The 12,410-nt window shown below is 43.1% G+C and overlaps 1 protein-coding gene across 1 annotated transcript in view; it reads left to right on the top strand.

Moving 5' to 3' along the window:
• LOC144828174 (uncharacterized) overlaps positions 1 to 11,445 on the top strand; it is a 418,953-nt gene extending 407,508 nt beyond the window's left edge. Inside the window, exon 30 of the mRNA XM_078686271.1 lies at positions 11,016 to 11,445. Coding sequence (XP_078542397.1) covers positions 11,016 to 11,209 — 194 coding nt within the window. The 3' untranslated portion in view covers positions 11,210 to 11,445. The remainder of the gene's footprint in view (positions 1 to 11,015) is intronic.
• The last annotated feature ends 965 nt before the right edge of the window (positions 11,446 to 12,410 follow it).

Raw genomic sequence — 12,410 nt, 5'->3', positions numbered from 1 at the left:
TAAAGTCTCACACTGGACATTAGAAGATGGGTTATTTCTTAGGACCCTCAGAGCATGATTTAATAATGGCTATTATGAGTTGTACAGAATTTTTCGGAGGAGTTAGGGTTGCTGTTATTAATCTCGCTGTATGCCGTGCTGCATTTTTCTCTCCTAAAAGCACTGAAAATTCATCCCAGTGAGTCAAAGGATTTTGAGCTACGTCATATAAATCTTCCCATAGCTCTTCTGCTTGATGTTCGACTTTCTCTATATTGGCTACCGACCACTATAGCTTTTTGTAATTTTGATCCGTAAAGTAGCCTATTTCCGGAGCCGATAGGTGATGTGTTGTAATCGCTAAATTAAAATTGATCATTTGCAGTTGGTGGTCACTTTCCAACCTATTACCCAAACTACAGCTTATAACCATATGACTGTAATGGATTTTACCGAGTGGTCAGACAGCTGTGCCAGAATGTCTGGGGATGTCTGGCCGTTCAATACTCATAGGCCTAAGTGCTCCAGGTTGCGCACCGCATCCTTCTCTGTCAAATCGTGTTTGAGTGCCTAGGTCACCTGTATAATGTGCACAAATCACCCCGGGAGGGGTAACTCAGCACAACACAGCAAATAAGCACAGGAGTAGACTGATTAGGCCTGAAGCAGTGCTGTTTTGAGAAGTTTCCTAAAATGTAAATGATCTACACATTGGCATATGTGAAGTGGAAGCTTATTACGGAAGCTTATTACAAAGCAGGGGAGCCAGGCAAGAGAAGGACCTGCCTCCTGTGGGAGGTTTAGTTGTATGTGGAACTTCAAGCAAAGCTTTATCACTAGATCTCAAATCTCTACAAGGACGATAGTGATCAAGCTTTGCAGAAAGGTAGCTTGGTGCATTGCCCTGCAAAGACTTGTGGGTCAAGCAGCCAACCTTGATGATAATTCTATTACGAATCGGTAGTCAATGAAGCATGCACAGAAGAGGGGCAGATGCTGTTATAGCTGGAAGATTGTGAATTAAACGTGCTGGTGTTTTTTGAACGACTTGCAGTTTGCTTAAAGAAGTCTCATATATAGAAGCCAATAGAGCATACAATAGTCCAAGCGACTGATGACAAGTGCCTGGACAAGTGATTTCCTCACTGGATGTGGAAGAAGAGGGAAAACTCTCCATAAGAGCAGTAACACATGAAAGCAAGTGCCGGGAGTGGCTGCGACCTGTTCTTTCATGGTGAGTGCATGGTCAAGGAGGATGCCTACATTTCTTACAACCAATTTTGGAGTTGGGGCTGGACCTAAGCTCAGAAGGCCACCATTCAGGTGTCCTAGACTGCTGGGCCTTACCAAACAGCATGATTTCGGTTTGGTTGGCATTCAGTTGGAGACAATTCTGTGTCATCCAAGATAAAATAGCTATCAAACCTGCTCAGAGCAGACCTTTAACATTATTTAGATCTTGATCAAGAGTAAATATCAGCTGTTTGTCATCAGCATATGACAGAGGAAGAAAGCCAAACTTTTTGGCAAGGGGGCCACATATATGTTGAAAAGTGTTGTGCTCAGACAGGAGCCCTGAGGCTCTTCTTTATCCTGTTTCAGGCAGTGGATACTTACACTTCAAATTGCAGGCGGTGGGTACTTACACATCATTTGTGCTGCCCACAACTTATTTTTCATGATCAGACTTTGACCCAAAGCAAGACTGAGAAAACAGTAACAGGAGAAAGGGGGAAAGGTAAAGTAGGAAAACTCTGACAAAGGAAGAAACTGGGGATTAAAAGAATTATGCAAGAGTGAGAAAACAAGACAGGAAGTACAGGATAGTCCAGAAAAGAGCCATGAGATGGCAACCCGAGCAGTAAGCAGCACTGGCAGCGAGAGCCCAACAAATCATAGACCCTTCACTTCCACAGTTTACAAATGAACCATTTGCTAAACAGCATTGGCTGTAATAACAATTGAGCCAGTATTTGGCGTGTATAGGAAACTGGGCTTTTGTTACATGTGCCACCCCCATGTTTTGCTCCCTTTTTAGCTATTAGATTCTGATTGTTGACTCTGACAGTGCACTGACGCCTGCTAACCAGACCTCAGTGCCAGTGCTCCTTTCCTAAAACAAGCGCTAATTGTCCTGCAACTGGCTAAGGACTTAAGTGCCCCTGTAAGTCCCTCGTAAATGGTACCACAACTACCTAGGGCATGGGTGCTAAAGAGGGCCCCCGAGGGCTGCATCATATCTTATGGTACCCTAAGGGACCCACATACTAATTCCACACAGACTGCCATTGCAGGCTGCTTGACATGGTGCAAATCATGAGTGAAAACATGACATGACCCACTCCTGTGTGTCATTCCAAAGTCACTGCATCTTCTATACGTAAGTCACTCCTATAGCAGGTCTTTGAGCTCTAAGGCAGGGTAAATTATATTTTATGTGTGGACATATCTGCATGAGCAGCTATGGCCCTGTATTGTTTAGTTCTATTACTAGATATTGCAAATGAGCAGGGAAGCCATTATAAGGTATGCACTGGGCACTGGTCGAACCGAAGCTCCCCAGCTACATAGTGGCTTCACTGAAACATATGGTGTTTGGTATCAAACACCTCATATTATTAAACCCTCACTGATTCCAGTGGTGGATTTAATAATACATACACCCAGAGGGTGCCTTACAAGTGCCCCCTGAAGACCTACTAACTACTGGTGTGCTGATAGACTGGTCCTAGCCAGCCTGCCACCACAGATGAGTTTCTGACCCCCAAAGAGGGAGAGGCCCTTTGCTCTCAGGAGGTCAGGAACAAAAGACTGCTTGAGCAAAGGGTATTTACACCCCTACCCACAGGATCACCTGAGAATTAGCACTCCAAAGCAGGGAGCTTCAAAGAGCCCACTGCCTTTGGTATACAACCTGGCTTCCGTCACAGGAGAGGATGCTGACGCCCATGCCCTGAGCTCTCTGGCACTAGGTCAGGCGGGAAAATTAGCTATGCAGGAGGTGTATTACACTACCAGGCTAGACACACCTCTAGGGTGATCAAGCCTAAAGTGAAAACCAAATTTAGGATTCCACCATCTTGTGTGTGGTAGAAATAGGAATTCTGGGACAGGGTGATGCCCACTCCTCAAAGGAAGTGGTCATCTAGGGAGGTGTGGTGTCCCCAGGAGTAAGTAGCCCATTGACTACTACCCCTCACACTACATAAACGCCCTAAATTGAGTATTTAGGGGACCCCGTGATACCAGGACTTCAGATTTCTACGGACCAGAAGAAGAAGTGGACAAAGAAGAAGACTGCTGACCTGAGAACTGAGGCGCATGACTGATTTGATGGCAATCCTGCCAGCCTGCCTGCTGCACCCGACCCTCATGGAGCAACTGACTTGTCCTACCGCTATGCATACCTCAAGAGACCCAAGGGCTGCCAGTGCTTTGCCAATAGCCAAAGGAACTCCCTTGGAGTAGAGGAGCTACTCCCCTGAAGCACCAGACACTAAAGAAGCAAGACCCGGTACACTGACCTGCCACCTACAGAGTCTACTGACTCAGCAGCCCCCCAGGAAGAGGTAGCAGTGCATCTACAGGTCAGATCAGTCCTCCCTCCACCTGGGGTACCGGACCCCTTGCAGCAGCCAAGGCTTGTTTTCTCCAGTCTGGACACCAACGCCGAGGAAGACTGACCTGCACGTTGAGGGATTTCAGTGGTAGTGAGAACCACATTGAGAGTGCCCCTCTGCAGCAGAAACAAAGACCAAGAAAGAGTCTGCGACTGCTGCTGCAAACCGGTGGTTCAAAGAACCTATGCACCCGCACTCCAGAGCCTGAGTCCAAGGTAGGTGATGACGCCAATGGGGTCCCAAGACACACAAGAGCTAAACCAAACCTTTGGATTACCCAGACTGGACTTCCATTCACCGCCTGCAGCCTCTTTCGGCCAATGCAATGCATGTTTTTCCTCCATTGGATAATATTACTGATTCAGAAATTGCACTGTGTCAATTTTTGAAAACTGTAAAAATCAAAAACTCAAAAAGAATGATTACGATGATCTTGGTATCTAAATTTATATAAAAGTATGTGTTATTTTTTAAATAGGTGTAAGACTACTTTATTGAGTGTGTTTCCTAATTACTGTCTTTGTGTATGTAATAAATGCTTGGCACTACCCTCTGATATGCCTCACTGCTCGCCCACACTACCACAAAAGAGAGCATTTGGGGTTCATTTGTGCCTCTGTAATTCCTTTGGGGTTTGCCTGGACTCTTAACACAGTGTACCTCTTTTTGGTCCACTATATAAAGAGCCAGCTTCCTGCAGTGTGGGCATACTGAATGGCTGGAATTTCTGGTTTCAGCTGGTATCTTCACATAAATAACAGCTATTCTGAGTTTTCCTCAAAGAATGGGATAGGACTGATCAAGAAATACCAGGTCTTTGCAGTGCATACTTTCCCCATTCCAGGGAAGAAAGCCACTGCCATTTACTGCTTGTTTTGAGCAGACGGAAAGTGTCAGCTGGGAGGCCATTGGGGATTGAGGGTGGGTTGGGGCAAAATGGGACAAACCTGGATTTGATTGTCTGGGGAGGGAGCATTATCTACTTCCCCACTGCTGCTGCTGACGTCAGACGGGGGCTGTTGTTTTGTCTGTAACCCCTGCCGTAGTTAAGGGAGGACCAATGTCTCCAGGTCTGGAATTATCAGGTCCAGAATTTACAAATCTGATAATTCCAAGCACGGATAATCTTGTAATTGCAGGGCGCAGAATTCCAACTAGCGTCATCACTATTGGTGAAGTTTCTGCACTGTTAATTTGACTTGGAGCAAGTCCTCATTTTCAACCTGGCTTTTATTTTTAAAAGAGACTGTTGCAGAGATTCTGTATTTAGTTTTAAAACTTAATTCTGATGGATATTTCTCACTGTGGACTCCTTACCTTAGAATACTCAAGCGGTCGACTGGATCAGGACATTTTTCTCTAGTATTCTAGTGTACAGCTAGGTGGTGCCCTGCGGCTCCACACTGACTCTTAATGAGAGACTGGAGCCACATATAAGTGGCACTCTAATACTCTGATGTCATTTTCGTTATTTCTGTGCTGATGCGGATTTAGTGCTCCTCTCTCCCAACTTTGTTAGTTTTTCCAATCAATTTCACCAGTGTACCAGGGAATGATATCCCCATCCAAAACAACAGGTTTCAAGCCCTGCCTCGACTGCAGACAGCAGATGTTGGTCATAGATCTGCATGTCTTTGGTGTTTAGGCTCAGGACACACCTGTAAGTCATGCAATAAGTGTGCTCTCATGCATCCAAAGGTTGTCTGAGACCTGGAAATGCAACTGTGAGTTGCTGAGCACAAGAAGAAACTGTGGGGCATATTACCAAGAGTGGCGATAGGCGATTATCGCCGGTTTAGCGGCTGTTTTCAGCCGCTAAGCGGCGATAATTCTATCGCTCTGTTAGCAAGCTGTCGCTAACTGATGTTAGCGACAGCTTTTATTCGATAGCGAGCGGTTTGGGGCCCGCTTTGCATATCAGCGATATTTATCGCTAATGACAAGCAAAGTGGGCGTATCCAACCTGTTAGCGACTGAAAGCAGTCCCTAACGTCGCTATCACCTATTAGCAAGGCAGGCATAGGGATGGAAATATTCCCGCTATTGCCAAAAACCAGCTCAGACCAGTTCTTAGCCATGTTATCCAATGAGAGGTGGATAACATGGCTAAGAGCATTTCGTCGCTAATGCATAAATATCGCTGTATTCTCAGCGATATTCACGCATTTGGCCTGATTTTTATCACTTGTGAGATAAACCTTGCTAATAGCAAGTTATCTCAGCGATAAAAACTGGTGATGTGCGGCGATAAAAATATTGCCTCTAACCCTACTTGGCGATAAATATCGCTTTTTGTTGGTAATATGCCCCTGTGCTCTTCCCACTCCTGATCCAAGTTGCAGGAGTGGACCCATTACCAGACCCATACAAATACCAGTAAAGGCTTCTACTCTGGCCCTGAGATATATTCTGATCCCTGCTACACCAAGGCTGGTACCTATGCCACCGATGCCTTATGAGGATCCTATGCCAACACCAATGACCGACCCCAAACCCACTTTGACTCGAGCTTGCCCGATATCATGCTATGAAATCACAAATGTGCAATAGGTCATCATGGAACCTGACTCTAACCCAGTGTCTCGGGCGTGTTACCCCAGTAGAGGCTTGATTATCGTTCTAGTTCTAATTCTGTTCCTGTTCCACAGCAGCAGACACCCAAGGATTTTAATGATGATGATTTTGACGAAGATGGTTTGTGTCCTGTCTGTTTTATTTAGAAAGCAGAAAAATCCAGAAAATTGTGCTTCATGTAAGTGACTTTCCATCCTGTCCTTCATGAATTCTAAGTGATCATCTGAGCTGATAGACAGCATGGGGAGTTAAAAACCAGGATGACATTTCCTTAAACACAGTCACATGCTAAGCTATATTTGTATATTGTGCTAATATTTACATGTAGGGCAGTGTTTTGCTATATTGGCTGCTTAATTTGCTAAAATGCTTTTATTCTTAAAACACAAAATAAATATGGATAAATATCAATAAGACGACCAAAAACTAAATATGGATAAATACAGACGGAAATGTTAAAAAAATAAATACCATAAAACCTGGAGCCCTAATTATAATCCGTAAATACTGTTTATTTACTTGTAAGTTACACTCATGCCCTGTGGGACATGGCCAGCAAGATCATGCAGGCAGTCCTGGAAGACATTAAGGCCTTTTAGCACAGATGATTCATGATGGGCAGGATACAGCCAAATGTGTTATCAGTGCAGGTCTGGATACCAAGGATTGCCTAGAATGGGAAGCAGGTACTAGTGTTGTGCTTCGTTGACACACATGGATGTGTTCACCAAGATTATCTACCAACGTACAGTCCTCCCTCATATTTTTCGCTTTGATGGGTCCTGTGCTTTTCTGAGAAGGTAGACTCTGCACTGGAGTGCTATGAGGACAGCAGAGCTGCTACATGCTCTTTGGGACTTTTGACGCCTACCAAACAGTTTTCACATCAATTCAGAAAGGGTATAGGCAATACCATAGAGCTGTGATATAGACAGAGAAAGACTGTTCAACCAGTACACCATGCACCCCTATTAATCTGTTGGAGTTGTGGTGCATACATCCGGCTTGGAAGGCCTTGCTGCCATCAATCAAGGGGAGTTTGGTGCAGGTTCTAATGGGCAACACCTTTGCCAGTGGTACTGCAAAAAGCGGGGCAGAGTGGGGTCCTGGGTCCAGCATCGGGAGGCTCTGTACCTCTGGAGATGGTTGGAGTATCAGAGCATTTTCCTGATTGTGAACCACCTGACAGGGTACCTTATTGCCAGAGAGGATGAACAGAGCAGGCGGCGTCTCACAGATCACAAGTGGTGTCTACATCCTGTGGTGCTGCAGGGTATCTGCCAATGTTGGGGAGAGCCCTGGCTAGATATTTTCACCACCGTCAAGAATGCACAGTGCTGAATGTTTTGTGAACTAGATTTCCCACAAGAACACTCGTTGGTAGATCAGCACTAATGGAACACAAGACTCCTATACACCTTTCCAACCCTGCCTCTCCTGCCTTAGTTCCGAAGAAGATCAAAGAGTACCAGGCCAATGTCACTGGATTGGACAAGGAGCGTGAGGTACCCGGGCCTTCTGGGCATTAGCTTCTGTCCTCCACACATGCTACCACTTTGCAAGGCCTTTCTTTCACAAAAACAGAGCTGGGCCCTTCACCCAAATCTGAGCAATCTTCATTTATATGTGTTGAAATTGATCGCCAACAGCAGACTGAGGTAACTGATTTACCACCAGAGGTGATGAATGTTATTTTTGCAACCAGGCATCCTTCTATTTAATTAATGTATGCTAGGCGCTAGGACAAATTTGTGGTCTGGTGTGGCATTCATAAGACTGACCACTTGCAAGCAAAGTAGTCAGATGCCCTTTTGTTTATTTTGTCTTTGGCCCCTCAAGGCCTTGCAGTGAGCACTACTACTGGATATTTGTTAGCCTTTTTGGACTTTATACATTTGTCAGACCAGCCATCCTTGTTTAAATCACCTGTTGTGATGAAATGTATCAAGGTTTGTCACACATATTCCTTCCCACACAGTTTGCAATGCCACAGTGAGACCGTACCTTGGGCTTGACATTTCTCATGTGTACAACCTTTGAGCCGATGTATACATACTCTCTTCATCTTCCTCATTGCCATTATGCCAGCTTGTCACATGAGTGAATTTCAGGCAATTTCAGCGCACCCACACTACAGTTACATCGTCCTGGACCTGTTGGTGCTAAGGATCCGGGCAGCATTCTTACCAAAAGTCTTGATTCCTTTCCAAGTTGGGTAATCTATTACTCTGCCAGTGTTCATTGCTCCCCCTGAGCCTTGCAAGAGGAGCTTTTACATTGATTGTACCAAGGACCATTGATTAGATGATCAACATTTTATAGAGTTCTCCACTTGAGGTGGGTAGCCCCCTAAATTAAAGATCTGCTATGAGCTGTCCAAGGAGCAGTCCATGGGAGGTTTCAGAGCTCATTCCCCCTGAGTTAAGGCTGCTACCACTGCATTTTCACATGGACTGTCTGTCCTTGACATCTGCCAAGCTGCGACATGAACATCAGAGCATTCATTACAAAGCTCAATTGCATTGTCAACCAGGTTTGGTGGGAAGGATATTTCCCTCACTTGATCCAGCAAAAAATGTTGGTCTGAGTCCAGGCACAGAGCCTCACCCGAGGAGGTTTTGCTTTGCTATCTATTCTAAGGTGAGGAATCTGCAGTTAGAAGTATCCATCAGAAGAACATGTTACTTCAGTAGTGCTCCTTCTGGTGGATACTGTATATAACCGCAGATGCCCCACTATCCTCCCACCTCCCCTATCTGTGAAGTGGCCTCTTTATGAAATCTAGAAAGGTACCAAATTAGTATTCAGCATACCAATAATTGTTCACGCTCCATGTTTGAGGGCACGGACAGAGAAAAGCAAAAAACTGATGTCAGCACATGTGGTAGATATTACATGCCAGGGTGGTGTAGAGTCAGCGCAGAGCTGTGTGGCTCCAACTAGCAGGAGCATAGGGAGTATTCTAAGGTGAGGAATCTGTGGTTAGACAGAGTATTCATCACAAAGATTCCTTCCACTCCCTTGTGCCAACACGTTTCGTCGTTTATGGGTGTATCCCCACGACTTCCTCAGGGCTGGAAGTAATACATGATATCACTCCATTATATAAACACTATAACAAGGTTTTATCCCTAAACCCGACTAAGCACCAATTTGAGTGCGGTGAGTACTAGCACAGGTGCATTATTCAGAAATAATAACCATATCTTATCACAATGGTCATATTATTGACCCGGCTGTTAGAATTCAAAGGGCACCTCGTAAGTCAGTTACTTATGCACATATTTACAGCTGTGCTCCATTAATCCAAATGAGTACCCCATAGGTTATTTAAAAAGAAAAAGTTGAAACACTCCTTATATCAGGCGAGAAAATAATAACAATTGTACCTTCCGTTTCTTCAAAATAATATCCTGTAGTAATATAGATAATACACAAGAGTTAAAGCTCGAAACACGGAGGCATGAAACTACACTAGTATCTACGATCTCCAGATGTAATCTGCTATAGGCAAATTCTTACCTATCATTGCAGTTCAGCAAAAAATTATCATCCACGAGTTCTCCTTTTGGTTCTTTATTTCTTGGTTAATATGACCAATACCTATAAAATGACATTGTGTTACCAGCACTACTAATGTCTACATGAACACAAGTATGGGCATTACTCCACCACAGTCCACTTACTTATTGTATAGCTGTTCTATTTATTATTTCTCCTTTTGATTGAGGTGGTTCCTCCACACCCTTAAGTTCAACTTTTTTCATCCACCAATTTCTAGAAAGAATTATATACGATAGTTGCTTTCTCTAAGTGAAAATGATAAATACATCCAACCATAGAAAGAACTGATATTAGCACTCAACATGATAAACTGTCAACCACAACGTTGTGCGTTAACCAATAAGAACTCCTTCTAAATAGTGTCAAACACTCTCGACATGTGTCTGAAAGTCTTACAGCTCACCTCATTTATATCTATCGTATATTTGCATTTACAAATATAGCCCATACCAATAACTAGTTAAGTTCTTACCTTGACTTACGTTTTTTATCCAAGCCCCAGTCAAGAGGAACTTCGGACCATTCAAGCACAAACAGTTGTTCCAGTCTCGACGGAACGTTTCACCGCCGTATTCAAATCCGATCCCCAGAGTACGAGGAATCTATAATACGTACAACACGAGTTATTGCTTAACGCGTAACAAGGTTGCCATTTAAATAAGAGACCTATTTATAATAATACTATTTAGTAACGCACCACATACCTTTCCAACTTCTCTACTCGCGTCTACCTCGATCCAGTGACTCCGCCATTCCGGCACCAAACATTATTATGCGTACATTCATGAGAATAGAAAGAGGACTTTTGAATCTTGAATAACATGGTGTAAATTTTACATGAGCGCTTCCCATCTCTTTAAACACCTCCTTTTTTGAAGTATCCATCACAAAGAGTATTAACAAAATTAGGTATCTCATTAGTTTGAACAGACGTTTGCCCTCAGTTTTTAAACATATGCATTTAAACTGCACACAGACCTTCGCTGCATATAAATGAACGGACTGGGAATGGAGCATGAGCTTGGCTCCATCTACAGTCCATTATGGAGCAAAATATATAGAAAAGGACTGATAGCTTTCATAACTTATAAAAGAAAATAATTATGAATGGGGCCAAGCAACAGTGGTTATGGGGAACTTCAGGTTGCTCCGTGTTTATCAAGAAGATTTAGAACAAAGCCCATAAGAAGTGTTAGTGTAATCACAATAAAGGTTATGTTGCGGTTGCCAGACATGATTTTTATAACATTTTTAATTTTCTGATTTGTCTGTACACAGGCTCTCAAGGACCTCCAGGGCACAATGGCGAAGGTCTACCAGGTCCTCCTGGAAACCCTGGTATGGATGGAACCCCAGGTACACATGGAAAGCGCGGACTTCCTGGAATCAATGGTGTTTGTGACTTATCATCATGCTACACTGCCTACAACATGAGAGAAGACCCTTTCAGGAAAGGACCTAACTTAAAATAATTCTTCTGAGCTGCCTATAGATTCAGTGAATGCATAGTATCTGATGCGCCACACTGCCTCCAGCCACCCCATGAGGATTCTCCAAACCTGTAATGAAAGGTTGAAACATTAGTCTCAGGAAGGAAGCCGCTCTCTGTGAAATTATCGTTATATAATTGTTATTGTTATTCATTGAATGTTGTAAAGACGCATTTTGTGTTGTGTTGTTTCCATTGATCATTATTAAAGTAAATTTAGTGAAACAAGGATGCAGGTTCTCTAAGAATGAATGAAATTTGAGTTTGCTGACACAATATTGTTGTAAGGAATATCATTGTCAAAAAAGTCGGGCAAACAATATTGTTTACCAAAATATCGAGATGCTATGCTTATAATGGTAAGTACAAAAATATAAGAAAAAAATATCGCTTACACTAAACTCATCAAAAAATAAACACAAATATCATTTTTAATATAAATAAATAGTTTAAAACAGTAAATTCAAATATTTTATTATATAATTTCAAAATATTGTAAATTAAATATATTTCACTTATATTTAATACCATGGCCTAATTACGATGTCGGCCACAAAGCCTCCTGCTGCTGATCAGAGGGTTTCCGACCGACATGGTAGATTTAAACTTCGACTGCTGCATTAACATGATGGCGGTCAGAGTTTAAACCAGTGGGGGACTCCGACTCAGTTCCAATGGGTCAGTCAGAACTGCACCATATCCCCTTAAGGACGGCGTTTCCGCCGTCAAGATCATGATATCAGGTTTCAACAGCAAAACCATCTATAATCTCTATTTAACCAACATTATTAAAACAATTGGAATTTAAGAATATTAAAGAAATTATTCCCTTCTCGTAGTAACAGTAGGGAAAGTGTTAGGCTTTAGAGGGGTAAAATTAACTATTCTCATTCCAATCTATGAAACAGTAGGGAAAGCAATTGATTTTGGAGGGGTTAAATTTAGTATTCCCACTCCAAACAGCACAACAGTAGGCAAAGTGTTGGACTTTGGAAGGCTAAGCTTCACTATTGCTACTCCAGTCAGCGCAACAGTAGGCAAAGTGTTGAATTTTGGAGGGGTACAATTTACTGCTCCCATACCAGTATGTGCAACAGTATGGAAAGCGTTGGATTTCAGAGGGGTGAAATTTCCTATTCCCACTCTAGTCTGGGCAACATTAAGGAAAGCATTGGATTTTGAGG

The sequence above is a fragment of the Lissotriton helveticus genome, chromosome 4_1 (genome assembly GCF_964261635.1).
Source record: "Lissotriton helveticus chromosome 4_1, aLisHel1.1, whole genome shotgun sequence".
NCBI classification, from domain to species: domain Eukaryota; kingdom Metazoa; phylum Chordata; class Amphibia; order Caudata; family Salamandridae; genus Lissotriton; species Lissotriton helveticus.
Note: the sequence above shows the minus strand (reverse complement) of the source record. Positions and strands in the feature narration are given on the sequence as shown.